The 27,212-nt window shown below is 59.0% G+C and overlaps 2 protein-coding genes and 1 long non-coding RNA gene across 7 annotated transcripts in view; 1 reads left to right on the top strand and 2 right to left on the bottom strand.

Annotated features, from left to right (window-relative positions):
• Positions 1-4,519: 4,519 nt before the first annotated feature.
• On the bottom strand, positions 4,520-14,102 carry RHOD (ras homolog family member D). Its single transcript, XM_070565594.1, has 5 exons — positions 13,885-14,102; positions 9,164-9,251; positions 8,272-8,381; positions 6,039-6,173; positions 4,520-5,470 (listed from the first exon to the last, which is right to left on the bottom strand). The coding sequence occupies exons 1-5, from the start codon at positions 14,014-14,016 to the stop codon at positions 5,303-5,305; spliced, it is 633 nt and encodes a 210-aa protein (XP_070421695.1). The 5' UTR covers positions 14,017-14,102; the 3' UTR covers positions 4,520-5,302.
• Positions 14,101-25,182, top strand: LOC139074522 (uncharacterized). The gene is made up of 4 exons (XR_011524202.1): positions 14,101-14,173; positions 16,747-17,276; positions 18,078-18,200; positions 23,731-25,182. It is a non-coding gene; the product is annotated as an uncharacterized lncRNA (long non-coding RNA).
• Positions 19,894-27,212, bottom strand: part of SYT12 (synaptotagmin 12) — a 20,213-nt gene continuing 12,894 nt past the window's right edge. For all 5 annotated transcript variants that reach the window (XM_008533606.2, XM_008533596.2, XM_070565593.1 and 2 more), the window contains 4 exons: positions 25,310-25,525; positions 24,503-24,623; positions 23,434-23,567; positions 19,894-22,065 (listed from right to left, as the gene is read on the bottom strand). In XM_008533606.2, coding sequence (XP_008531828.1) covers positions 21,892-22,065; positions 23,434-23,567; positions 24,503-24,623; positions 25,310-25,525 — 645 coding nt within the window. In that variant the 3' untranslated portion in view covers positions 19,894-21,891. The remainder of the gene's footprint in view (positions 22,066-23,433; positions 23,568-24,502; positions 24,624-25,309; positions 25,526-27,212) is intronic.

The raw sequence follows: 27,212 nt of genomic DNA, 5'->3' as shown, positions 1-27,212 counted from the left end.
TGGGGCACATCTCCACGCCTGGTCTGACTTGCCAGCCTCCCAGTGCTGGGGAATGGCTCCTCTCCTTGGACCCTGCTGCCCTCTGCTGGTCGAGGTCCAGCCTCCAGGACAGTGCCCAGGGGAGGTCGGGAGCTCGGGCTGGGAGTCCTGTCCCCTCCCGTGTCCACACGCCCAACCCCACCACTCCCTGCTTTTGGTCCCGCTCTTTAGCTTTCTGAACCTGCTTCCTCGTCTGTAAAGTGGGGGTTGTGAGGACTGAGTGAGGCAGGATGTGCAGAATGTCACCTACAGCACCTGGCCAGACGGGACCCTGTGATGCTCTTCTAGTGGGCAGACAGGAGCAGGGGTCCTAAAACAAACCTGTTTCAGACGCACGGGTGGGGTGGGGGAGCTCCGTGTCTGTGTCTTTCGTTCAGCGGGAATCACCTCCCTGGCCCTCCCATCCCCAGCTCCCCTCCTGTTGATCTCGATGGCCGATGGCCGATGGCCAGAGCAGGCTTCTGAGTGAATACCGGATGCTCCCCTCCCCTGCTGATTGTGCCCACATTGGAGCTCAAAAGGAGGATGGAGGATGGAAGCTTGGAAGGCAAGGACCACATCCTGCTCACTCCCCCCCACCACTTGGTGCTCACTGCCTAGAACAGGGCCCACATACGACAGATGACCAATGCATATTTCCTAATTGAACGCATCATATCTGCCCTGAGCCCAGCCCTGGACCAGGCTGTGTCTCCTCTGCAAACTTGAGCCCTAGAGAAGTTCCAGCCCCATCCTTCTGGCTCCCCTCAGAGGGTCCAGCCCTGTCCTGCCAGCCTTACAAAGAGCTATCTATTTCATGCTTCACGTCTACTCCCCTCTGATGCTTCTGGTCCTCGTCGTCAGGAGGGTCTGAGCCCCCTCTCTCCTCCTCCCAAGGCTTGGCGACCCAGGCTGGGAAGAGGGCACCAACGTCAATCAAACACTTCCACGTTCGCTCCTGCTTTGCAGATCCTGCAACAACTTTGCAAAGTAAATAATGACCGTCATTTCATAGTTAACCACTCTGATTCGCAGTTAAGACTGACCGAGGCTTAACTACTCGTTTAATCCTCCCAACACTCCAGGAGGTGGGTCCTACTGTTACCCTCATTTTACAGATAAGGAAACTGACACAGAGAGACCCCTAGTGACTCGTCCAAGGTCACAGAGCTGGTAAATTGCAGAACCAGGATTTGAACGCAGGAAAATCCCCTACTTCCCACACTCCAAGCATTTAGCTTGGAGATGAAGCCCTGGAATGTCGGGTGGGCGGTTGGCTGTTCTGCTGTTTTGGATAGCTCTGCCCCTCAGCCCCGTCACAGGCTTGATTGATTCCCTAGCCAGGGGCTTTGGGATGACTTCCTGGGGCCATGAGTTCTCACCCACCAAAGGAAGGGACCCCAGGAGCAGAGGGAGGCTAGAGAGAGAAAGAGGGTGGCCTGAAGGGGGGGTCATCTGCCAGCCACCACCCCCTCCCTGCACCCAGATGTGGGGCCCCGGTGCTGTGCAGGCAGAGGGGAGAGGGACACTTCATGACTCACAGAGTGCGCCCCACCCTGCCTGCCCGAAGATGCCAGGGAGCGGCCTGTCCTGGAGGAGATGACTTGGGGTCCCCACCCCCACCCCTTGCCTTCCCGGCAGACAACCCCAAGGCTGGGCGGAGGCGGCGTGGAGAAATGAAGACACTGTGGTTTGTGGCTCTTGGCCCCAGCGGGCCTCTGGGCTGCGCCTTCCCCGTCTCCCACTCGTCTGGCCGGGCAGCCCTGCCAGGCGGGGCTGTGAGAAATCGAAAGAGGGGCTTGGTGGGCAAGGAGGAGGCGGAGAGGATAACAACAACCCGTAACAGTAGCCCTGGCTCCTCGGCCCTGTCTCCAAGTGCTGCCACTCACTGTGCCCTCCTGTGACACCCGGGAGGGCTGCACGGCCACCTGGCGGGATGGGGGCCTGAAGCTGGAAATCGGCCAACCGACGGGCCCACCTCTCCCAGTGCCGGTGTCTCAGGGACAGGGCTCGCCTTCTCCATGTTTCTTATGCACGCACGCACGCACGCACTGGGAGAGGCCTGCATTCTTCCCTCACTCTCAGAGTCCCCACCCTTCCCGCAGTCCACCCTCGGCACCATCACGGCTTCCCAGCCCAGAAGTCACCTGGCCTTGACGTGTGGTGGCTTGTTTCTTGTGTCTGGACACCTGCAGCTGCCCAAGTGATCTCCCCTTCCCACCTTCGCCCTCTCAGCGATCCCGCCTTGTCCCGCCAACAGACCTGTCATCTAAAGGAGTCCAACCTGGCCTTTCCCACAGCACGGGAAGAAAAGCCCGGTTCCTTAGCTACAGGGCCTGCGCAGAGACAATGGGCGCTTTGGTGTGTGGGTGCGTTCCTGCCACGCAGTGAGGTGGGAGGGAAGAGGCCGCCAGACCCAGGGGCTTCCCGGAGAAGGTGGTGCCTGAGCTGAGCTGGCTTCTGAAGGAGCTGGGGGACCAGGGGTTGAGTAGGCAGCGTTTGGGAGGAAGGGCATGCAGAGGTGGGGCAACAGCCTGAGCAAAGGCTTGGAGGCTAGTATGGTCGTTAGCGCTCCCCAGGTATGGCTCCCTAGGTGAGGCTAAGTGTCAGGTGTCCTGGGTCCCCAGCCAGGGAAGTTGGACCTCCTTCTCTGAGCGGAGGGGCTGCGGAAGGCTCAGGGTGGCATAACTGGATCTGTGCTTTGGACAATGGCTCTGGTGATGATGAGGAGGAGCAAGGAGGCTGAGAGACTCATGTGGTGATCTAGGCGGGAGCCGATGAGGGCCTGAAGCGGAACACTGACCCACAGCATCCATCCACTCACTCATCACGTTTGTCCTGAGTGCTTCCTATATGCTGGGCACGGTGTGAGGCACAGGGCATTCCAACCAAGCCAGTCCGTGCTCTCGGGGAGCTGGCAATCCAGTGGGGAGACAGAACCATGGCGAATGGTGATGAGCTCTCGAAGAAAGTGAAAGAGGGTGGCCAAGGGTGGCGCCTGGAGAGAAACTGAATGTGTGCGTTCCTGATTCAACTGCTCCCCTGCAAGGACCCTCCTCTCCAGCAGCCCCCACCAGACTGGACACGTGCCCACTTCTTCCTCTGTGCAGTGGCTCCAGAAGCCCCGCCCCTGCATACCACTGTATCCCCCCGTCCTGACTCCCATCATGCTGCCCTCTGCTCACAGAGAGCACTTCTCTGGCCTGGACCTTCCAGCATGCATGCTGGGAAGTGCAGCGATGGCCTGAGTTGAACTTCAGCCAGATGGGATAGTGAAGCTCAGAGAGTGTAACTCTCATAAGATCAGACAGCTATAGAAAACGGCAGGACTGAGATTCGAACCCGGATCTGCTTCTGACTCCAGAGATGGAACATTCTGCAATGCCAATAGGCCAACCCACAGCCTCGACTGAGGGCTGGGAACAAAGAGATGAAGGAGACAAGGATCCAGACGTCAAGGAAGCTGAGGTCTTGTGCAAGAAGACAGATGTGGAAGACGTCAGTGTGAAACGCATCATAGCAACACAGCTACCAAGGGCTCCAGGAACACACATTTTAAGAAACCAGAGAAGAGAGATATCTGAGCTGGACTTAGCTCACTGGGCTTGGGGGCTGGCAGGAAAGGGAAGAAAAGGGAAGCACATTCTGGGCATGGGGTGTGCTTGGGGGAGGAGCAATCAGGCTAGAAATGTAGGCCGGGAAAAGTTGTTTCCCATTCCTGAGCAGCTTATACTAAAACCCCAGAGTGGAGCCTATAATCCAGGTGGGGTTTCCCAGCAGGCCCCTAACATCATTCCACCTGCTTCAGCTCAGCTCTGTAACCTGAGCCATGAGCCCTCACCTGGAGGAAGTGTTCCCTCCCCTGGAGCTGTTTCTAATGAAACTGAGGGGGTGGGTGTTCTGTCTGATTCTATGTGGGTGGGCCTCATCCGATCAGTTGAAGGCCTTAAGAGAAAAGACAGGTTTCCTGATGAAGAAAGCAAGCTGCCTCAAGTCAGCGACACAGAAATCCTGCCTGTCTCCAGCCTGCTGCCCTGCAGAATTCAGACTCAAGACTGCAACCTCGGGGCCGGCCCCACGGCCGAGTGGTTAAGTTCACGTGCTCCGCTTCAGCGGGCCCGGGTTTTTGCTGGTTCGGATCTTGGGCGCAGAGACGGCACCACTCATCAGGCCATGTTGAGGTGGGGTCCCATACAGCACAACCAGAGGCACTCACAACTAGAATATACAACTATGTACCAGGGGGCTTTGGGGAGAAGAAGAAGAAGAAAAAAAGATTGGCAACAGATGTTAGCGCCGGTGCCAATCTTTAATAAAAAAAAAAGACTGCAAGATTGACTCATCTGAACCTCCAGGCTACCCTACAGGTTTTGGACTTGCCAGCCCCCACAATCGTGTGAGCCAATTCCTCTCTCTCTCTTTCTCTCTAATCTATCGGTTCTGTTTCTCTGGAGAACCCTAATCCAATATTATCGACTGTATGACATATATTACATCCATACACTATTATCAATTGTATTTATTATCACACAAGGAATAGCTGTGAATCTTTTGTGAGCAATTACTGTGTGTCAGGCCCCTGCCAAGCTCTTTGCCTGTGTCTCATCACACTCTTACTCATCCAAAAGCTCCATGACATCAGCTGTGATTGGTCTCATTTCACAGATGAGGACACTGAGGCCCGCGGGGTTGGAGTAACTTGACCGAGGTCCTGAAGCGATAAACCCGAGTTTGGATCCAGGTAGTTCCACTCTGGCATCTCCGTGGGCTGGGCTCTTATCCACCATGAAACACGTGTGTAAAGGCATTTCGAAACAAGAGGCATGGCAAGACTGACAAGTGATGTCACTTTAGTTGTTAATTACCACTGGGAGGGGCAGGAGGAGGGGGAAAGGGGCAGGGTGTGAGCTCTGGCCCGAGGGTCCTAGGAACCGGGTCCTGAAGGTGCAGCCCTGGGAACAGCCACAAGGTGGCGCCAGGCTGCACAGGCCACCCCAGGATGTGTGGTCCAAGGCTGGGAGCTGGGAGTCTGTCTATTGGTGATTCCAGGGGTCTCCAGGACCAGCCATCGTGGGGTGGGTGGGCCCAGGAACGCCTTTCCTCAGGCCTCAGAGGGGTTTCGCTCTAGTCCAGGGATCCCAGCCCCAGGGTTGGGGGCCAGGCCTTGGTGGTGCCCATCGGTTTAAGGTACACAGCGGAGGTCACAGCCTGGGGACCCAGTCCAGCCAGCCAACTGGGCTTCCTATGCGGCTAGGGCAGTTAGGGCAGGGAGGGCCCCAAGCCATCAGGTCACCACACAAAAGCTCCGGGTGATACGACGCCAGAGGTTGCGACTGCGGCTGCTGAGGGCCACCTTGGCCGCCTCCTGGAAGACGGCGTGGACGTTTTCGTGGAGCAGAGCTGAGCACTCGAGGTAGGCCACCGCGCCCACGGACCTTGCCATCTCCTGGCCCTAATGGGGAGAGTGGACAGGGCTGCCGTGAGGCATAGGGTGGCGAACCCTGGGAGGGCTCACATCCAGCCTCCCCACAGCCCTCTTGGCCATCTTAGGGCGTCTCCAGGACAAGAGGTGCATTTTTCCAGGGCACCCACATCTCTTGCCCCTTGGCTTGGCCAAGTGCATCCATGGCTTCTTTGGGTTTCCTGCCTCAGCTCTGGGCTGGGTCTCTGCCTCTCAAGGCGCCAACTAATGAACTTCCCAGCCTGAGCCAGGCCTGTAGCAGAAAGGGGCCTGCAGACTGAAGAGCTGGGGGTCCCCTCTGGGCCTCAGGTCCCCCATCTGTGGGTGGGGAGGACTATCTGCCGTGCACACCACTCGCCCTCCATTCCACAAGGGGAAACTTCCGGAGTATTCTAGGTACCACTTCCACGCACTGGCAGTTCCCGACCCACGACCACCTCCCAGACAACCCCTACCCTGATTCACACCCTGAGCGTGCAGCTGAGAGGCTGGGCTGGATCAGCGCATCCCACAGGTTCCCTCTCCTGGCACCCCCCCACCCCTGGGCTGGGTTTCCTACCCTGTGGTAGGTCACGGGCTCCAACTTATTTTTCCGCAGCTTCTTCACCAGCGACTTGTCCTTGCGTAGGTCAGTCTTGCAGCCCACGAGGATGATGGGTACCTCCTTGCAGAAGTGATTCACCTCGGGGTACCACTGTGGGGAGGGTGGGGGCGAGGGTGCGTGTGTGAGCCTCCATCCCTCTCGGCAGCAGATGGGGAGAATGGGCCACGGCCCCTCTCCTGCTCCCCAGGCAGACGCCACAACAATAAGCACAGCCAACGTTTAGGGAGAACTATGCTGTGCCAGGCTCTAAGCCTACCCATGTGAAGCCATCCATCACCCAAGTCCTTGTGAAGCAAGTTCTATGATCAATCCCATTGTACAGATGCAGTAACTGAGGCTCAGAGAGGCTACATAACTTGGCCTTGGTCACACAACTGGAAGTGGCAGGATTTGAGCCCAGGGGGTTGGGCCCAGAGCCCTGCTCCCCCTTGTTCTAGAATCCTGCCTCTGCAAGGTGAGGGTTCCCATGTCCACCTCCCCAGCTGGGTAAGATATATAAGGAAATAAGTGATCCTTTAAAAATAAAGCAGCTCACAAAATGGTTGCAGCAGCTGTTGGCCTGTTGGAGGGAGCACTCCTTTCCCGTGTCAGCTGCTCTCTGGAATGTGAGCCTCCGGGGCCTGGTTATTTCAGCCTGGACTACAACCAGGGGGCCTGGAGTCCAGAGACGGGGGCTTTCTATCTCCAGGAGCGCGTGCCAGCTCAGTTGCAGGAAAACCCGGCATCAAACTGCCTGGCTCCTGGAGCCAGATGGGGCCCGTGTGGGGTCCTGGGCAGACTCCCCACACCCCACCCCTCCAAAAACTGCCCTTGAAAAGGGTCTCCTCTGTGACTCCATCTTGCTAAATCCAACAGTGACTCCTTAGCCCTCATCCTACCTGAGCCCTGACACCGGGGATCGCTCCCCTCAGCCCCCCTGGAGTCTCCCCACCCCATGCCATCCTGGGGCTCAAGCTGTGGGCTCTCTCTCCTCTGGCTGCTCTTGCTTTCCAGGTGACCTCCCCCCAACCCTCCCAAGTCCAGGTTCTTCCCCACCAGCAGCTCCTAAACGGATCTGCCCAGCCCGGCCCGGCCCTCTCCCGGGAACTGCAGACCCAGATGCTTCCCTGCCTGCCACCTCCACTGGGATGTCCAAAAGGCGCCCCCCTCTCCCCCCTCCCTACACCCAGCTTGCTCCTTCTCCTCTTGGGAAATGGCAAGTCCCCCCTTCCAGTTGCTCTGGTCAAAATGTCTCTCTCCCACCCCCATCCAATCCATCTGCAAATCCTGATGGCTCTGCCTTCAAAATAGATCCAGAATCCACCCACCTCTCACCACCCCCTCTGCTAGCACCCCCGTCCCACCACCACCATCCTGCCCGGTCCTGGTGCCTGGAACAGTGCCTGGCACAGAGAGGTACTCCGGCAATACTTTTGCATGACTGCCTGGTTCAAATATCCGTGTTAGCACTCTAATAGATGTGTATCCTGGAGCAAGTGATCTAACCTGGGGTAATAATGGTATCCTTTCCATAAGGGGGTTAGCGGGTAAGATGAGTAAATATGTGTTAAGTGCCCGGAACAGTGCCCGGCTCGCGGTGAGTCCTCCATGAATGCTCTGGTTATTATTACTAATGCCGTCACGGCTTGCTCTCAGGAACCCTGGAGCAGGCCGCTGCACGGAGGCCCTGGCAGCAGTGGGGGAGGGGCTGTGCCACAGCTGGAGGCGGCAGGAGCAGGGGAACCCGAGGGACTGCATCCCTGACAGAACTGGGGGGCACCCTGGGAGGCCGCTGAGAGCCGGCAGTCATGCCGTTGGGGGCTGAGAGCTGCTGGAAGCTGCTGGAAGCGGAGGGTTCATGCGACCTTGGGCAGGCCCAGGCTGGGGAGATGCAGGGGTCTCTGGGTCGCCCAGCATTCTCAGGCAGGGTCACAGTGGAAAGAGCCACAGCCTTCTGAACCTGCAGTACAGAGCAGTCAGGAAGCACTGGACTGGGAGTCAGAGGCCAGATCCCACCAAATTCCCATGGGACCCTGGTCAAGTTGCTGTCCCGCTCTGGGCCTCAGTTTCCCAATATATATGCCAAAGGCATTGGACTCGATGTCATCCAGGGCCTGCCTAGCTCTGACAGTCTGCTGGGTCAAGGGTAGGGTCAGAGCAGAGTGACCAGGCTATGGGGGCTGTCTCTCCCTGCCCGCCCAGTACCTACCCGGTTGGAGATGTTGTCAAAGCTGTATGGGCTGGTGACATCGAAACAGAGGAGCAGGACACTGGCGTCAGGGTAGAACAGGGGCCGCAGGCGGTCATAATCAACTTGCCCTGGGCAGAGGGGGGATGGTCACTCCTTCCAGATCGCCTGCTCATGTCAGCACCCTCCAACATCAGGGAGGTCATCCCACCAGATGAGGAGTCTTGATCAGGGGCTCATTGGGCCCCTCAGGGTCCGACACAAACTTGGCACTTGAGTGGTCATTCCATGTGAATGTCCCCCTCAGGGCAGAAGGCACTTGGCCTGCCCATGGGACGTGCCATCTCTGGTCTGGATGAGACCCCCCTGCTGAGAGAGCCTTGTTATGGAAAGAGTGGCAGGCACGGCAGAGGCCAGGCCTGGAGGACTGAGGCCATTACTCTGAAGCCTGCTTTGCCCTGGGCTTGAGGGGTGAGGAGAAAGAGGCAAGCGGGACCCCGGCAAAGACAGCTTAGCCCACCCAAGGTGAGGGGCTGCTAGGGTTCCCTGAGGTTAGCTTTCAGCTCCAGCGTAGATTTGACTCTAACCTTCGTGTGGGCAAGGTCAGGTAGATCTTCCAGAAGCTGAAGCCAGGGGGGCTACTTAGGAGGCCAGAACAGCCCACCCTCTAGAGCAAAGAGCTCTGGACTCCGCTGGTCTCCAGGACACAGTGGGCTGCCCTGGGTTGGGGGAGGCAGCAGGCGCAGGAGCAGGGAGGATTCAGGCTCCTGGGGGGGGCCCCTAATCTCGGCCAACACCTGTTCCTGGGAGATTCGTTGGCCTCCCTGATCCAGAAGGAAGGGAGTGGGGCTTGGCTCCTGAGCATCTGGGGTCCCTCCTCCACCACGCCCCGCCCCCAGCCCTGCACACCCACCTGCCGTGTCCCAGATTTGGAGGTGCACGGGTTTGCCCTTCATCTGCAAGGTAACGGTGAGCCGCTCAAACACCGTGGGGGCGTAGTTCTAGGAAGGAGGGGGCAGGGAGAGGCCATGAAGATGGCAGCTGAAGGGAGGTGGCCCCAGGCTGCCCAGGCCCATGGCGCCGCCACTCTGGGAGTCAGTAGAGTGTACTGGTCTCTGGGAAGTCGTTGGCTGGTGGTGTCGTGGCCCAGAGCTGCCGCGGCCCAGAGCTGCCACTTCCTAGCTGTGTGCCCCGGCAGGGTACCGAACGTCCCCGGCCTCCTCGACTGGAAAGTGGGAGCATTGAGAGCACCTGCCGCGGCGTGTGGCTGTAAGGACTCCGTGAGGTGCTCCGTGCATGGGGCCTGGCACAGAATAAGCTCTCTACACGTGCCAGCTACTGTTATTTTTATCTTTGTCCCCCTGGGTGGGGGACTGCCCCATTTCTGAGCTTTCCTTCATGCTGTCCCCTCCTCCCGGAATGACATTAACCTACATTCGTTGGCTCATGCATTCATTCATTCATTCAGTAAACATTAGCACCTTTTCTAGGTCTGGTTCTGGACACTGGGGAGCAAGTAATAAACAAGACTTGGTGTCTGCCCTGGGGAGCACGTAGCTTTTTGGGGTCCCTCCTTCACCTCTCAGCCTCTCACAATCCAACCAAGACCCCTGCCCAATGCCACCTCCCCCAGGATGCCTTTCTGGATGCCCTCCCACAGCCCCTGCACTGTTTCTGCCTCCCTTGCTTGCCCTGTCTGGCTTCAGGAGGAGCTCATCCAGGCCAGAGGTCCCTCCACCCCAGTGCCCGCTCGGCCTGAGCTTGCTCCCTCTCCATAAAGGCTGGATGAATGGCAGCAGGACGGGTTTTGAACACAAATGCAGGAATAAGAGTGGGAGATTTTACGGATGGGGTCTGAGCAACAGGCGAGGAGGTTTTCCAGACTCTGCCACAACACAAGCCTTTTGCCCCCAGGTGTACGCTGGACCCGCTGCATCTTGAGTCGCCAGGCCTTGCTCACCTGCTCAGGGCTGGTCAGTGGGACCACAGCTTGAGGGGACCCTGTCTTTAGCCCTTCCTATGCCCGGTGGAGCCCCCACCTGCCCATGACTCAGGGGGACTTTGAGCCTGCCTGCCTGCCTGAGTCGGGCCCTGGACACTGGGAGGGGCAGCCCCTCCACCGTGGGTCAGTGTGGTCTTCCAGGGAACTCGGGAGGCTTCAGGGGGAGAGTGAGAAGAAAGGAAGGTTCCAGAGTGGTAAGCTGGGACAGATGGAAAAGTCGAGGGTGGCCCTGGGGTAGGCGTTCAACCCACCCTCGATTCTAGCCACCTGTCAGTCTTTCTACTAATAGGAACAGACAAAGGCTCCAGCCACCTCCTCAGGGGCCCCCTGCCTGTCCAGGGCCCCTCCCCTCAGGCCCTTTGCCTGGTGGGGGACAGTGTGACATGGTGGCTAGGAGCACTGGCTTTGGAATCAGATGTGCCTGGCTTAGGACCGGTCTGGTGCTCACCAGCTGTGTGACCTTGGGCCAGTCTTCTCACTGGTTAGAGAAGAGCGTCCTTCACAGTGTCATAAGAAGACCGGCTGGCAGGGGAGGCCCAGCATAAATGCCCGCGCTTAGAAATCTGGCTGCCAGGGCAGTGTCCACACCGGCGGCTGTCTGTCCCTCTAGGTGGCACCCCTGGCCCCAGCCCCTCCCCAGCCTGTCACTGGGGAGGGCACAGACACCTGCCAAGGTCCCAGCTTGGTCACCCACGCACCTGCGCAGGAACCGTCCTGATCTGAGGTACAGGGCAGCTCTTGGGGGACACGTGTCAGGACCTTGCAAATGCCCGTGGAGATGCCACGGTCACCCATACTCTCTAGGGAGCTAGCATGCCTGGCCCTTTACCTACACTGCCTCTGATCCTTGCAACCTTGGAAGGTCAGTTCTATCTCCATTTTCCTGAGGAGGATAGAGAGGGGAAGTGACACACTGGACAGCTGGCTATGGACGGAGCCAGGTCTTTGTGGCTCCGGGGGCCAGGCTCTGTCCCCTGCCACCTGCCTCTCCTGAGGTCACCATCTCTAGCCTCTGGTGCCAGGAGTGGGCGGAAAAGCCCCATTCCCGGGTGTGGGGGTGGGTTGCACCTCCAGCTTGTAATTGTCACAGCCCTGCCCCCTGCCCTGGACCGCCATCCTGCGGACTCCGTCTATACCTTCTCTCCTGTTCTTTGACCCCCAGGCAGGATGACTCTCTGCCTATGGAGCAAATAAGCACCTAATCTTATCTGTTGAGCTGTCCTCGGCTAAAAAGCAGGGCTGGGCCTGAGCTAGACCAGGGCAGAAATGACGCCGGCTTGGGTCTGCCCTCACGGATCTCCCAGACAGACGGATGGATCATGGCAGGACAGGGGACATAGCTCAAGAGAGGAGAGTCAGGGGTTTCCCCTGGCAGCACCCCCACGGGAGTCCCTGTGCGGACCAGGAGGGACTCAGCTGGTTCTGGAAGGCACAGCTGGTGCTCCCTGCCCCCTCCCATCCCCACCCTTCTGTGGGCCCCTGGGCTTTGGCCCTGTGGAATGGTTGCTGCCCCAAATGCCAGCCAGGACTGGGCAGAGGCTGGCGCCCAGCCTGGAGTTCCCCGCTGCCTTGGGAGCTCTCCCTTCTCTGCTCCCCCTGCCCTGAACCCAGGGCAGGGGGCAGGGCTGTGACAATTACAAGCTGGAGGTGCAACCCACCCCCACACCCGGGAATGGGGCTTTTCCGCCCACTCCTGGCACCAGAGGCTAGAGATGGTGACCTCAGGAGAGGCAGGTGGCAGGCTACAGCCAGACAAGGGTCACCGAGGCCCCTCCAAACTGCAGCCTCCTCTCTGCTTTCTGCTGCAGCAGGAGGCCTGGAAGACAGGACCCCAAATCTTCTAGCTGCTGGCTCCCGGGTGTGGAGGGCTGCCAGGAGGAGGAGTCCAGGGGCAGGAACAGGCGCAGGCTGGTCCAACAGCAGAGAAATGAGGTCTGTGGAGAGTGTCCTGGTCCAGGGTGGGGAGACCTGGGTTCTAGACCTGTTCTGCCACTGCTGGGCCCAGTTCCTCAAGGTAAGGCTCTGTGTCTCTGGCCTCAGTTTTCCCAACTGTAAAATAAAGGCCTTTCCCGCTCTTGGACCTTGTGTTTCTTTTAAACAAAGAGAGGCAGAGGGGTCTCGGAGAATCAGGGTCCCCAAACGGGGGAGGCACCTAGACAAGGCCGGGTCTATTCGCCTGGTGACAAGCACGCCCTCCTTCCCCTGGCCAGCCTGTGTGCCCTTCAACACACGCATTTCGTCAACTGCAAGATGCCCCTTTCCACATTGTAACCTCTCTGAAATCGGACGGGTTTCACCATCAAGGATGTCTCAGAGCCCAGGACACGGGTGGTGAGGCGCCACCCCTGCCAGCCCCTCTCCTGGGCCCCAGCCGGCCTGGACCCTCTGTGGTGCTCTCCTCACTGTGCCATAATTGTTGGGTTCCCACGGGCAGCATCCAGGGGCCCAGAAACACATCCCCCTCCAACTTAAAAAAAATGTGACCAGCCAGAGGAGGTGACGTCAGCACCATAAACCACACAAGAGTCAGCTCAGTGCTGCCACAGTGGAAAGAAAGGCCCGACACTGTTCCCAGGCCAGCCCCTCCTGCCTCTCCCATCAGACTCCCCAGGGCCTGCGCAACCCCAGGGGTTTGGAGGATGCGGGGATAGGCAGGAGGGAGAAGAGATGCTGGAAGCGACCCCACGGACTCCCAGGAGAACGGGGCTGAGAGGTGGCACGGTGGGTGGGCCAGCCCCTGCCTGGCGCTTGGGGAGTCCGCGTGGACAGTCAGGGAGCATCTAGTGAAGGACTGACAGTCAATGTGCCCAAAGCATCAAGGACGTGCCAGGTACCACTCGGGCTCGTCTCTCAGCCTTACCCTAATTCCATCTCACCACCACCCTAGGGTCCCCCCTCCCCATGAGGTTGTATGAGGAAACGGGGGCTCAGAGAGGCTAAGCAATGTACCGAGGGCCACACAGTCCATTAGACGAGAGCCAAGATGCCACCCAGCTGTCTGACTGGGGTCTGGTGTGCTCCTGCCCTCCAAAGCAGAGCCCACGGGATGTCCACTATAGGGGCAAGATCTGGGAGACGATGTTTCCCAAGAAAGACGTGTGCCACCAGTCCTTCCTGTTGCAGGCTCAAAGCTGAGCCCTTGACCTGTACTAAGTCACTCCTCACAGTGACCCTGGGAGGTGGGCGCCATCATTATTCCTATTACACACATAAGGAAACAGGCACAGAGAAGGTAGGGGACTTGCCCAAGGGCACACAGCTGGAAGTGGCAAAGCCATGAATCGAACACAGGCAGTCTGGCTCCAGAGTCGTGAGTCCCTCTTAGCCACGCTGGGCCACCAAGTCCTCCCTTAGGACCTGCCTCATACCAGGTGGCCTAAGTCAGCCCCTGTGACACCTCTCCCAGGTAGGTGCCATTCTTGCCACTTCACAGATGATATTGAGGCCTTCACCTCCCCCCACCCCGCTGGCAGAGGGAGAACTCTCTTTGATCTCGTGTCCTGCTGGGAGACCCCTGGGGAGGCCGGGGCGGGCGCACAGCCTCGGCAGCTCCGGCACGGACGGGGCGCACGGGGCGCCCAGCGGGGGATGCGCGCAGGCCCCGGGCGCCGTGCTGGAGCGCTGGCACTCACCTCGGGGAAGGCCCCTTCGGCGAAGACCATCAACAGCGACGTCTTCCCGCAGCCGCCGTCGCCCACCAGGACCACCTTGACCGACCGCACTCCTGGCGGCGCCTCCTCGGCCGCCGCCTGGGCCGCCCTCATCGCGGGGCCGCAGCGGGGCCGGAGCGGGGCCGGCGGGCGGCGGGCGCGGGGCCGGAGCGGGGCCGGGGAGGCCCGGCGGGGCAGGAATGTGGAAGGGGCGGGGCGGCGGGAGGAAGTCGAGCCGGGAGGGCGCGCCGGGGCGGGCGGCCGGGCCCAGGTGAGAGGCGAGCCGGGATTCCGGCGGCCGGGCGGGGCGGCCGGGCTCGGACCCTTCCCCTCCCGTACCATTCAGCCGCTAAAGAAACATTTATTGAGCACCTCCTGGGTGCAGGCGCCGAGGCCACAGGAGGGGGCACCCAGACTCAGCCTCTGTCCTCAGGAGGGCACTCTGATCTGATGGGGAGGAGACAAGTAGCTGGACAGTGACAGTGTGTGTGTGGGGGGGGCGGTGGACAGGGAAAGAGGAGGCACCTGGCTTACTTCCCCTGGGAGGAGAGAGGTGGGGGTCTGCCATGCTCACCTACGGGCTTGGTGGGGACAGGGACTGGGTCCTGGGGACCCAGTATAGGTGGGGCACTGAGCATTGGTGAATGAATGAATGAATGAAAGTGCATTTCCCCCAGGGCTCTGGAGACAGAGCATACCACAGTCCTCCCTCCAGGTGTTTCAGGCCAGGTGGGAAGGGAGTGACCCGGGCACGCCCTTATGGGTCAGTGGTGGCACTGCCAGGCCTGGCCCGCCTGCCCCTAGCCAGCACCAGGAAGTTTCGCTGCAGGTGGGTCACTGCCTGCCTCCCCTCTGGCTGGGGCATAATCTGGGGAAAGTAATGGAAACTTCCATCTATGAAGTGCTTGGAGCAGGGTCTGGCTGGTGCCATGTGTGAGTGGTTCCTATTCTTTAACCCAACACTGATGGCCCCTCTGTGCCCAAGGGCCTGGGGACCCTGAACCGTTCAAGACAAAGTCCCTACCTTGAGAAGCCCTTGGCCTCAAATGGGAGACAGGCAGGACCACGGTGTGACGAGAGCTACAGTGGAGGGAGGGACCGGCAGTGGGATGGGCGTAGGACAGAGGGCTCCTTCCCTGGGTTAGGGGGTCAGGAAACCCTTCTGAGAAGAGAGGCCAGTCTTGAGGAAGAAGTGAGACCCTGTCAGATGGGGGAAGGGAAGGGTGTTCCAAACCGAAGGAATAGCATATGCAAGGTATGGAGGCAAGGGGGGGGGTGCTTTAGGGGGCCCGCAGTCCTTCCTGAGATGGAGGGCAAGGTTGGGTTAGGGAGCTGGTGCTGGGGGTGAGGCTGAGGGTTAAACAGACCTGGATAGTGGAGGAATAAATAGAGAACTGACTTGGAAACCCACTGTCACCTGATTTCCCACCCTTGTTAGCAGTCAGAATTGAAATCTTTTAACAATGGGCACAAGGGCCTCCCCAGATCCTAGACTGAGTGTTTTCGTCAAAGCTCAAAGGAACAGAGGGCAGAAGTCTTTGAGTTTCACGCCCTCGCCAAAGCAGGTCGTGACGTCATCCCATGACGGGAGATAGCACTGCCAGCCCCCTTGGAACCTCACTGTGGCCCCAAGAGGCAGCCGGAGCGGGAGTCAGGGCCCCCTGCAGAGAGGCAGGGCCCGGACCCTGACTCCTGGGCCAAGCTCGTCCCAGGCCACGGTCAGCAGGCTGAATGTTGGGGGCATCGGAGGACTTCCCCACCCTTCAGGCGCTCCTTCCTCCCCGAAACTGCCACAGGGCTGGGCAGTGAGTTGGCTGGGCTGGGTGTGTTGCCACTGAGCAGGGCGCCCCGCCCCTAGGAGTGGTGGGGAGGGGCCCCGTCCACCTGTGATCAACTGTCAGCTTCGTCATCCCCTATCCTCCCGCTGCTCTGTCATCAGGCTTTGGGTGGCCAGGCTGGGAGGCAGGTGGGGCTGGGCCAGGGGTGGAGGGAGCTAAAAGGCAGGCAGACATGTTTGGCCTTGGTTGCTATAGAGATAATCACTCTAATGACACCCTTGACATGTGTCACACTTCAGTTTCACTGGACATTTCCTAATAATAACAGCGCCCATTAATGGATTGCTCACCATGTGCAGGCACTGTCCTCCAACAGGTGGGAATTGTTACCCCATTTCACAGATGAGGAACCTGAGACGCAGAGAGTTTAAGTTCTTGTCTAAGATCCACAGCTAGTAAGAGGCAGAATCCAGATTTGAACACAGGTCTGCCCATGAAGCTGGGCTCTCTCTGAAATCGCACCTCCTGTGCATTATTCCGCTCAGCTCTCAGACTGAGTGGGCGACCTGCCTCTCCCATGCTACAGATTTGGGAACCGAGGCTCAGAGAAAGGCAGCGGCTTGTCTCAGGCTAGCAAGACGCAGAGGCAGGATTTGAACCCAGATCTCCTGGTGTTAAACCCCAGCCTCACCCCGCTCTATGCTTGTGCTTCTGCAGGAGGAAGATTAGCCACCGGGCCAGGGAAATCAGTCCTGGTTGGCAGGGAATTTCCCCAAATTTCAGACATTGCTGAGCCCTGGATGGCACTGTTTTCTTGGAGTTTATTTTGGAGTGGGGAGGTGGCCCGGGTCACAGGCTGCCTCGCCAGGGTACTGTTTACTGTTTCACTGTTTTTTTGTGGCTGCTGTTTACCACCAGCCTGTGGGCAACTCAGCTCCTTGAGGCCCCACCAGTCCCAAGCCCAGAGTCCTTTGGGCACCCCACACAGTGGGTCCCTGTCCCGCAGACCCCAGCCCAGCAGAGGTGGCCAGGCCAGCCCTTGGTCTGACGTGGAATCTTTTCCTAGGGATGCAGGTGGCCAGGCAGGCTCTTCCAGCCCCCAACCAAGCCTTCAGCACCTCAAGAGCAGGGACCAAGGTCGACCCATCTCTGTAGCCCCAGACAGGAGTGCCTGTCCCAGGCTGGCACCCCACTGTGGCTCAGGATGTTGTGACCAGTTGACTGCCTGGCTGGACAAACAGGGGAAAGGAAGGAAAATGAGGAAGCAAGAGAGAAAGAAAGGAAAGAAGGAAGATGGGCTGACTCAGAATAAACAAACTGAAGAAATGACTAAAGGCACATTTGGTTGCATGGATCACTGAATACAGCATGTGACCTGAATGGGGGACGAGCAGACAGGTGACCATCCTCCAGCCTCCATCTGCTCCAAGGATCCCACGGCCTTGGCCCCTCTGCTCCATTTTCTGGTACCCCACTCCCATCCTCCCTGGAGTCTCCTGCGGTCCCGGCCGAGTCTCTGCTGCCCCCGTGTGGCCGCTCTGCTCCCTGCACCATCATCATCCAGGGCTGCCTGCTCTGCTTGGGGTTCCTGGCTTGGTATGTGTGGTGTTTATGGATGGCTGAAGGTGGGGGAGAGTGGGTGCCAGGGGGTGGAACTTTAGAGGTGTGGTCCTGCCCCTTTGGATGCCTTGGCAGGCCTCCCTATGTACCCTCCGCTCCCTTTCATCCCAAAGACCAGATCCCAAGAGCCCTTGTCCTTGGCCAGAACACCTCCACCCAAAGCCTTGACCTCGAGTTTACAGAGCACTTACTGTATGCCATATACTTGGCATGTGTCATTTCATTCCAGCCTATGAACTATGTATAATTCTTATCTTCCATTGACAAATGGGGTAACTGAGGTCCAAAGGGGACAGATAATTTGCCCAAGTTCCCACAGCTGGTAAATGGAGGAGCTGGGATTCTAAGCCGGGCATTTGGGCTCTAGAGCCCTACACACAGAATCCCCGAACGTCAGAGGTGCAGGGGGATTTTACAGGCCTTCTTGTCCAATACGCTCATTCTTCAGATGGGGCAGCTGAGGCTCTCGAAGGGAGGGGAGCTGTCACACAGCAAATAAGCAGCAGACCAGTCTATGGCAGGCGGAACCCAGAGGGGCCCTTTCTTCCAAGTTTCTTTCTGTCCAGCCTCCTTGAGGCCAACTCAACCCCAGCTGCCATTTGATGGAGCCCAGGGCTGGGGACGCAGGCCTCCCGCCCCCGCCTTGCCATAATTGATCCTTCTGGATGGGCTGGGAAGGTTGATAATGTGGTGGGACTGGGCGGAGAGCGATGGAGCCCTGTGGCCCAGTCTTAGTGTTTATTTAGCCTCTCGGTTTGTCCCTTCCGGTGTCTGCAGGCACAGACGACCGCAGGCAGCAGAGAGGAAGTGAAGTTTGGAGTTGCTGTCAATTTGGATTCTAAAGTGACTCATCCTGCTCCTCCCACACTCAGGCCTGGCCCAGCCAATGCCGCTGGTCAGGTCAGTGACCTTCACACCTGCGCTCTTGGGCGGGTCTCGGCCTATCCCTGAAGGCTCCCAAACACAGGGGGCCTGGGACCCTCGAGGCAGGCCCATGCGCCTGGGGCTAGAGGAGGGGGCAAGAGTGGGGAGGAGGAAGGGGCAAGACGAAACGGGGGGCTTTCCGTCTGGGCCCTGCTGGATGAACCTGAAACCTACAGGCAGCTTGACTGCCCCTCACTGATCAAGAGTGGCGCTTGCTGACTTCCCTCCTCATCCCTCTGGCCTGCTCCTGCTCAGCACCCCTCTGTGGCTCCCCACTGCCTGCAGGACCAGGACCTTAGGCCTTACCCTGGACATGAATCCTCCACAGCTTAGCCCCACCTGACCTCCAGCCTCAGCCGGCTGTGGCTCCCCAGACACACGTGACACCTTTGTGCAGGCAGTTCATGCCTGGAGGCCCCTCTCCCTCCTCCAGGTGCACCGTCCTCCCTGCCCCGCAAGGCCAGCACTCCTGCTTCCATCTCTGGGAAGCCTTCCCTGGTGTCCACCCATCATGGGCTCCTGCAGCGGCCTGACTGGTTACCCCTGTCTGCCTGGTGTGGGCGGGGGGCTTCCACACAAGCTCTTCCTAGTCAGGCCCTGTGGTGGGCAGGCCTCCCGGGGCCTGTGGGGAATTCCCACCCAGATCCTCCTCCTCCTCCCACACTTGCTGTCATCTTCCAGGGCAGGGCAGGGGAGGGGGGGAAAACCAGAGTAGCCTGGGATACAGAAGAGCTTTGCTTCTCTGCTGCCTCTTAGCTCCACCCTCAAAGAGCTGGGCAAGGGGGCGGCGTGGCTTAGTGGTTAAGAGCGTGAGATCTGGAGCCAGACAGCCTGAGCTTGAATCCCAGCTCCGAGAGCTTCTGGCTGTGTGATCTTGGGCTAGTTACCTAACCTTTCTTTCTTTCTTTTTTTTTTTCCTGCTTTTTCTCCCCAAATCCCCCAAGTACATTTTTATATTTGTATATTTTAGTTGTGGGTCCTTCTAGTTGTGGGATGTGGGACGCTGCCTCAACGTGGCCTAATGAGCAGTGCCATGTCCGCGCCCAGGATCCAAACCGACGAAACCCTGGGCCGCCAAAGCGGAGTGTGAGAACTTAACCACTTGGCCACGGGGCCGGCCCCTACCTAAACTTTCTGAGCTTCAGTTTCCATGTGGGCAAAAAAGAGGATGACAACAGCACCTACCTCCAAGGGTTGCAGGGTTCCAGGCTGAGACCCAGCACTCCCTGAGCTCAGACAGCCCTTCTCACCTCCAAGCCTCTCCTTTGGCTCCCTTCTCTCGTCTTCCCCCAACTTTGCTCTAGCAAGATCCATAAATTGCCCACATTTTTGCCCACTCTTGCCCTTTTCTATATGCTGCTCCCTCTGCCAGGAATGCTTTTTCGGCCTGTCCACCTGATATGCTCCAAGAAGGAGCGCTGAAGACTCAGCTCAGCGACACCACCAGGAAGCCTTCCTTGATATTCCCTGCCACCATCCCCCCCTGCCTGGCCTGCTTCAGGGCCCCTTCTCTGAGCTTCCCAGGCAGCCCAATGGCATCGGTCCTTGTGATGGTCTCCTGACCAGACTGGGGCCTCCCTCCACTCTGGGCACCCTGCAGCAGGGGGAGGAGTGCTCACAGTAACCCGCACGGAGGCCTGAGTCCCTGATTCCTAGAGAAGAGACGGAGGTGATTCGGGGCTGAGCAGGGCTCCCTGGAAGCCCCTTCCTTCCTGCCCCAGCTTTATTTTGGTTCTAGAATCATTCCAGTCAGCATATTCAGTCCCCACCACGCCCATCCCAGGGGCACAGTCAACATTTCATGCATTTAGAGGGAGGAGCAAGGGGAAGACAAGGTGAGGGTCGACGGCCTGCCCCACGTGGCCGCTGGGGTAGCAAGAGTCGGGGTCTCCCAGGCTGAGGAGGCGCACCAGCTGTGTGTCCCCGGGCCTTGTGCTGGCCTGGCCCATGCAGACCTCGGGGCTGGGCCACCGCTGTGTCAGATGGCTCCAGTCCCATGACCACTGCAGGCCCCCCAACGTCACTGGGGATAACTGGTTGGGCCTGCATCTCCAGAGCTCACCAGGGTGGAGGATCAGAGGCAGCCAGCCTGAGAGCCCATTCTGTACCCTGTGGGTGGCCCCGTACAGCAGATGCTGCTGCCACACATCCCCCAGCCCCTTCCCTTTGACCCAGCAGGGGCACCCACCCCTCAGCTGCAAAGGGCACACAGCTGGCTGCTTCTCTGGGGCTGCCTTTGATGGATGGGAACTGCCTCAGCCAGTGACACCTGGAAGGTGTCTGGGCAGGACCCCTCTGGGGTGCCATTCACACATCAGAGCTCCCGTCCGCCACCAGGCTGAAGCTCCACTCTCTGGAAGCCACCGCTTGCTCGGCTGCACCGTCTAGGGCCTCCCTCTCCCTTACAGGTTGTTCCCGTAGGTTCTCCCTCAATAACCCCCTTGCCTGAGAATCTCAGGTCTGCTTCTGGAACTCGACCTAGGACACCCGGTGTCCTGGGGGCTCAAACTGTGCTCCAGAGCCGCCTGCTTCCCAGTCTGGCATTCAGACCTGCCTATCCACTTCCATTCTGGCCCCCCTCGCCTTCCCCTCACTGCCACTGCTTCGGCTGCCCCTTCCTCCAAGGCCCGGCCCGCCTGCTCACCACGTCCTCAGTGCCGCCCACGGAGCCCTCTCCCACCGCTGGTCCCCTGCAGTCTGTATTCCGGCCACCCCACTGCCCACCAGCCCCACAGGCTGAGGCATCTCTCTTCCCAGCAGGGCCTAGCCTGGAGGGACTCAACAAACACCTGTGGAGCCAATGCCTGATGTGTGCGGGACTGAACACAAGGACCCGGGTCTGGGCCTCTTCGGACCTCTGGGCCTTGTAAGGGTTTTGGTTCAAGGGAGTAGGTTTCATAGAGAATGACTCTGGAGCCAGGGTCCCAGGGGGCCTGTGGGCCTCTGCTTGGCCTGGTCTCTTGGTTTCTTCTCCCGCCCAGAGAGAGGCCCTTATGTCCACTGTGGTGGGCTGGGGACTGTGTTTGTGACAGGGAATTCACGTCCCTGCCATCTCAGGTGGCTGCTGCCCGGGACACCCTCAGTTCTTTCCCTGCCCCTCAAAGCACAGCTCCCATCTCGTCCTCCCAGCCCCCAGAGCCCTCCCCGAGTCCACACGGCTGGGCTGCCCTGAGCAGATCACCAGGGCAGGCAGATCTTGTCTTCCTGACATCCAAGGGGCTGAGTCTTATTCGTGTCACCCCTGCCAGTGCCTAGCACAGCACCTGGCCCCCAAGACTTGCACGTTCCTATATGTGGCCCAGCCTGGCGCTGGCCTCCCAGCAAGGGTGGGGTATGCGGAGAGGCCAAGGCCCCCTCCCAGGCCAAGGGACACACCTGTTGGGGATCTCGAGATGGGAGCACAAGGGGCCAGGACCCAGCTGCCTTCCCCAGGTCCCGGCCCAGCCACAGCTGGTCCTCAGTGAGAGAAAACCCTGGCTCCCTGGACATCTAGCCAGGCCTACTCCTCCACTGCAGTCTGGACAGAGGGACCAAGATGGCTCATGGGGACTCCACTGGGGGACCCCAGCGTTCATGGCTCCAGCTGGACTACGGAGAAGAGCGTCAGAGCTGAGCTTGCACCAGGCTCCAGGCGGCACCAGTGCCCGCCCTGGCCCTGTCCCGGCTGCTAGTTTCGCCGGACGGGGTGCCACATAGACACGGGCCTGCGCAGCGTGGCCAACATCTGGTTCCAATGCGTAGTACCCATGCCGCTGGCTGACGGCCCGATGATGACATGGCCAACGTTGTCCCCACGGCCATCGCTGCTGCTCTCAGCCACTGTCACACGGAGAGACAGGTCCTGGGGAGGAAGTGACATGGGGGCTGGGGACCAAGGGCAGTGCCAGAGGTCTTCCATGGCTCCCAGGCATTGGTCTACAAATGCCAGGCCCCTGCAGCTCACTGAATCCTCACCTCTGATTGGCTCACCCCCAGCCCTCTGTTGCTTCTCCCTACACCCTGGCAGCAGTAGGTTGCCCAGGTTCAAGCGTCAGCCTCCCCACTTCCTTGCTGTGTGACCTTGGCCAGTGACTTGGGCTCTTCCTACCTCAGTTTCCCCATGTGTAAAATGGTGATAATAATAGTTCCTAGCTGTTCTGGGAACAAAATAAGTTAAAATGCATAAAGCACTGAGAATGGTGCCTGCACATAGTCAGAGCGTCTCCTGTTATTCCTAAAATACGCTCCTCTACTATCTTCCTATAGGCTGGGTTCATTACTGCAGAAGGGAAAGAACTTGCTTGAGATCAAAGTGGGAACCCAGCCTGACCTCTCTCCTCTCCCTCCTTCCCTGGTCCCAAGACGTCAGGAGGCAGTGGAATAGTGGCACTATGAGGGCGGCAGGACAAGGCAATGACCCTCAGGACCAACCAGAGATGCTGGTATGTCCGCCTGGATTAGGAACATCCTGACAGAGGCAGAGTTCTGGGCTTTCAAACTCAGACAGGCTGTCCCGGGAAGGGAGAGGAGGTGGGCTCTGTCCAGCCCCAGGGCCAAGGGGCAGCTTTTGGCTCAAGGCACAAAAGGACTTTCTCACTGTCAGGAATGCCCAAGGATGGAAGGAGCTAGTGAGTGGAGGTGGTGAGCTCCCCATCCTCTGAGGCATGCAAGCAGGGCACTGCTGTGGCCCAGGCCCTATCCTCTGCAGTTCCCTCACCCTTGGTCTGTGATATCCGTGCTGGGAGTGGGTCTCCCTGGGACACATCACCTTCCAAAGGCCATGGGGGTATGGGGACCTTAGCAGGGCTTCTGCAGGTAGAACTTCGGGAGATTTAGGGCCCTTGAGTGAGCCCTGGCTCATCTCTAGGTCTCTGCATTTCCCTCCCCCGGGAACTGACTTCCCCCAGATCTCAGCTTAGCTAACGCTCCCTGCAGAAGCCCCTTCCGACTGCCAAAGTCTGGCATGCTCTTAGTGGGTTAGGACCATCTGGGGACATTCCTGCCTGTCCCTCGTGGGCACCAAGGAAGCAGTGCCTGTGTTCTCAGCACCCACATAGGGCAGGTACCTAGAGGGTGCTCAGTAAATGCTTCTGGACTAGAAAGGTGACAGCTTGAAACAAACCATCAGCACCCGCAGGAGCCCTGAGAAGCTAGGCCGGAGGGGATAGAGTGGCCCAGAGCCCTGGGGGTGACCCGGCCTGGCCCCGACCCCTGCGCCATTCCCCCTCACCTGGAGCACAATGGCTGGCACCGAGAAGATCATGGCTTCGTTGAACACTGGGTTGGGGTCATCCCTCTTCACAGCTGTCTTCTTTTTGCTCATCTTCCTCCCATCCTGCAGCAGGTACACCTTGACGAAGGGGTCTGTGGGAGGGCCGGGGGGGTGGGGTGAAGGCCAGCGCCACACTCACTTGGCACAGCCCTGCCCGGTCCCAGCGGCCCGCTGGCTCCAACTCCCCAAAGCTTCCCTATCGCCATTATCTCCTGCAGTCTGCCATTGGTCCTTTATTTCTTTCCGATTTTACAGATGAGCAAGCTGAGGCTCACACTGGAGTCAGGAGAGGAGCTGGGCTGTGGCAGCCCTCGTCCCAGCCCACGCATGTGCTCCCCTCACATGACGCTCTGGGGAGCTCGGCAGACCCACCGCTTTTCATTCTATAAATGGCCTGAGTGCAGACGTCAGCCCTGAGTCACTGGGCGCCCGCTCAGCGGAGCCTGACTCAGTGATGTGCAGACCTGAAATAACAAGTCGCTGCTCGTCACCTACCGCCCACTGGTATCCTTCTGCGCCTGCCTGGACCCCGAGTCCCCTCAGGCTCCCAGGAAGTCGGGCTCCCTCAGCCCTCTGTCTTCAGTTACCCAGGGCTGAGGCTCCTGCAGGCCTAGGGCGTCAGGTCCTGCATGGCACCCACACCATCCCGGTGGCCCTGGTCCCTATTTGGGATCTGGGATGCACTTCGACCTCTGGGAATGGAGCCTCCACCATGAATTCCAGTTCTGGGAAGCAGGTGCCCACCTTGGTTTCTTCCCAGTGCCCCCACCTCGAGCGCTGCCTCCTGGTCTCAGGCTCCCGTCTGTCCCCACCAGGGGCTCCCTGCTACCCTCTGCGGTTCCCATGTTTCCCCAGCCAGATTAATCCACCCACCGTGTGCAGCTCCTGAGCTCAGCCAAAGCCGGGGGTGGGGAGGCCTGGCAGCGTGCCCCACACCTGCTGGTGCCTCCAGGTGCCCAGGGCTTAGCAGCTGGGCCACAGCTCCCAGCAGCCACATGGAGGAGCCAGGCAGCCAGCAGGGCCTTACCCGCTGTGGTCTTCTCGTTGGTCCAGATGAGATTCTTGGCTTTCACCACGACCACGGTGAGGCGCTCGGCCGTAGGGAGGTAGCTAAGGGAGAGCAGGATCTCGCCCACAGCGTCAGCGGCCTGGGGAACAGGTGGCTGGCTCAGAGGGCTCCTGCCCCCTGAACTTGAGGGGTCCAGGGAAAGGCAGAAGCTTCCTTCTCCATTGAGAAGTTGCTGTTCTCGGGGTCCCTTACAGCAGGGCACCAGGCTGGTAGGACTGAGAAAGGGACCCCCTCCCCCACTCCATGAAGCATGCACTATCCCCTACTCCCATGGGGTATGGGTCCTGCCTTGGAAGGAGCGCCAGAGGTTGCCTGTCAAATGTAGCAATCAAATGCAGTTATTTTTCCTCATTCCAGACCAAGGAAAACATTCTGTGGCCATAGCATATAGAGGCCCAAGTAGACTAGAATTACTAGATCATTTGCTAAAATAACAATTATGCTCCCCCAGCATCTCTACACCTATAAAGGTAAACTTCAGCTTGGCCTCTGTCTGAAATAACTCAGTTTATGGCCAGAGGAGTACTACTGTACTAGAGGAGCAGAGCTTCCCAAGGTTTGGTGGTAAGAGCAGTAGAAGAGCTGTAAACAGTGGTCAGAGTGTTTTTCATTGGCATGCAGTAAACTGAGTTTCCTTGAATGTGGCTCAGGTCTCTTTCTCTAATTTCCTAAAGTTGTTGGTGTTCGGACTGCTGCTGTGGCGTCCCTCCTCTGAGTGTATGCGTGTGACACTGTCTTCATGGGTGGACAAGTGGGTAAACTCACCTTGTTCTGGTCCTGTAAGCAAAGCCAGCCACTGAAGGGCTGCAGTGGGAGGTCAAGTACAGAGAGCTTCAGCTCCACCAGCCCCGTGCTGACATTCCGCTCGTCCTCATCGATACCAAACACAGAAAACCTCAGGCTTTTCTCCTCCAGGGCTGCAGGGTCCAGGGGGAGGGAGAATTTCTCGTCGAAGAAGATGGAGTAGGCGTTCCTCTGGATCTGCAGAGAGAAAGGGCCTTGGAAGGAGCTCCGAAGCTGGCGGGGAGGAGGCAGCCAGGGGCCTGTGAGGCCATGGTAGAGAGAGAGCACTGGATGGGGAGTCTGGAGACCTAGGCTGGAGTCCTGACTCTGTTGCCCCCACAACCTAAATGTCAGTGCTTCCTTCGGTGGCTCAGCCTTGGTGATTTAAAAGCTCCCCTGTCTTCCTCTCAATGGTGGCCAAACTAGTGGCCTGGCATTCAAAGCTTCCACAGTCAGACTCCAACTAGTTCCCATCCTCAGTACCCACAGCCCCACAGCAAAGCGCTTGCTGAGCTGGTCTCCATCTTTCTTGTGTGCATTCAAGTCCAGCCCTGGGCCAGGCGGGCATTGCTGTGGATAACTGTCGGTGGAGTCAAGACCATGGACGTCCAGCCCCCGCAGAGCCCGGCCAGGACTGCCTGAATGCTGTGGGATGGAGGAGTGGGTGGAGTGACTATGGGAGGCTGGCCAGACTCAGTTTCCAAGCCCGGTCCTGCCTGTTGGGCGCCACTGGCCTCCTCCCAGGAAGCCGTGGGCAGGCCCCTGAGAAGGGGCTCTTGAGGGCGCTGCTCCCCCTTCCGTGGGGGGCTGCCTTAGTCACTGCCTGGCGATATTTAAAGAGAGGAGCTCTCATTCCTGGCACCTCGCCTGAAGCTGGGGGGTTGCCCAGCCCGGAGGCAGCCACGCACTTGCTGGGATTGGCTGGGCTGTGGTGCTAAGAAGCCTGCCTTGTTGGGAAGAAATCCGCCGGCCCCTCCAGGAGCCCTGAAACACACTCTTTGGTGGCTGCCCGGGCTGCCGGAGGGCTCCTCTCATGCTGCTCCCCCGGAACTACGCTCCCTACCCAGTTGCCTGCTTGAGAATCAAGGGCTCCTCCCCCATGGCATAAAGCCCACCTCCTGATCCTGACCTCGGCATTCAGGCCCTTCATCATCCTCGGCCAGACGCTCCTTCCTCTGGCCAAACTAGCCTCTCTGCTGGCCCCTGCCCACAGGAGCTCAGGCTCCCTGACCATCTGTTCTCTGAGCACACGGGTGGAGGAAAATGGGAACCCCAGGGGTGGGTCCTCGATCTCCTGCTCACGTGCCTGGGTTGTCTTGGGCAAAACACTTTCCTGAGCCTCAGTTTCCCCATCTGCAAGATGCCCTTACTCTGTCTCGTTGGTGCTAACGAGAGAATCACAGATGTGTTGGGCTCTGTGAACCAGGTTCTCAGCACACAGCAGGCTGTGGTGGCTGCCATCTGTCAACGTCCCCCCTCAAGGGACATGTCCAAAAGCACCCAAGGCCCTCCAGGCAGCCCAGCCCATAGGCAGCGTGGATCCAGGCTCAACAGGAACCCTTGACGGTCCTGAGAGAGAATCTATTGAGTGTTTACCAAGGACTGGGCTAAGGGCTTTGCATATATTAATGCATCCGCTCCTCAAGAATTATGACGCCCATTTGACACACAGAGAAACTGAGTCACAGAGAGCTTAGGTGACTTACCCAAGGTCACTCTGCTAGGAAGTAGGGCACCGGGATTTGAACCCAGGCAGTCAGGCTCCAGGGTCCTGCTCCTAACCACCCACTGGACTGCTTCTCGGAAGCTGGGCCGCCCCCTCTTGGGGCCCACATGCACTTGGCTAATGGTCAGTTCTAGATCCTCCTAGAGTGCGGGGGGCAGG

The sequence above is a fragment of the Equus przewalskii genome, chromosome 11 (assembly GCF_037783145.1).
Source record: "Equus przewalskii isolate Varuska chromosome 11, EquPr2, whole genome shotgun sequence".
Taxonomy (NCBI): domain Eukaryota; kingdom Metazoa; phylum Chordata; class Mammalia; order Perissodactyla; family Equidae; genus Equus; species Equus przewalskii.
The sequence above is the reverse complement of the archived record's forward strand: the minus strand, read 5'-3'. Positions and strand labels throughout refer to the sequence as shown.

Coding starts and splice junctions, on each gene's coding strand:
- RHOD (XM_070565594.1), bottom strand. CDS start 14,016: ATGAGGGCGGCCCAGGCGGCGGCCGAGGAGGCGCCGCCAGGAGTGCGG. Junction 6,174..8,271: donor TTGACAACATCTCCAACCGG/GTAGGTACTGGG, acceptor CCCTCCCCACAG/TGGTACCCCGAGGTGAATCA. Junction 5,471..6,038: donor AGCCCGTGACCTACCACAGG/GTAGGAAACCCA, acceptor TCTCCCCATTAG/GGCCAGGAGATGGCAAGGTC.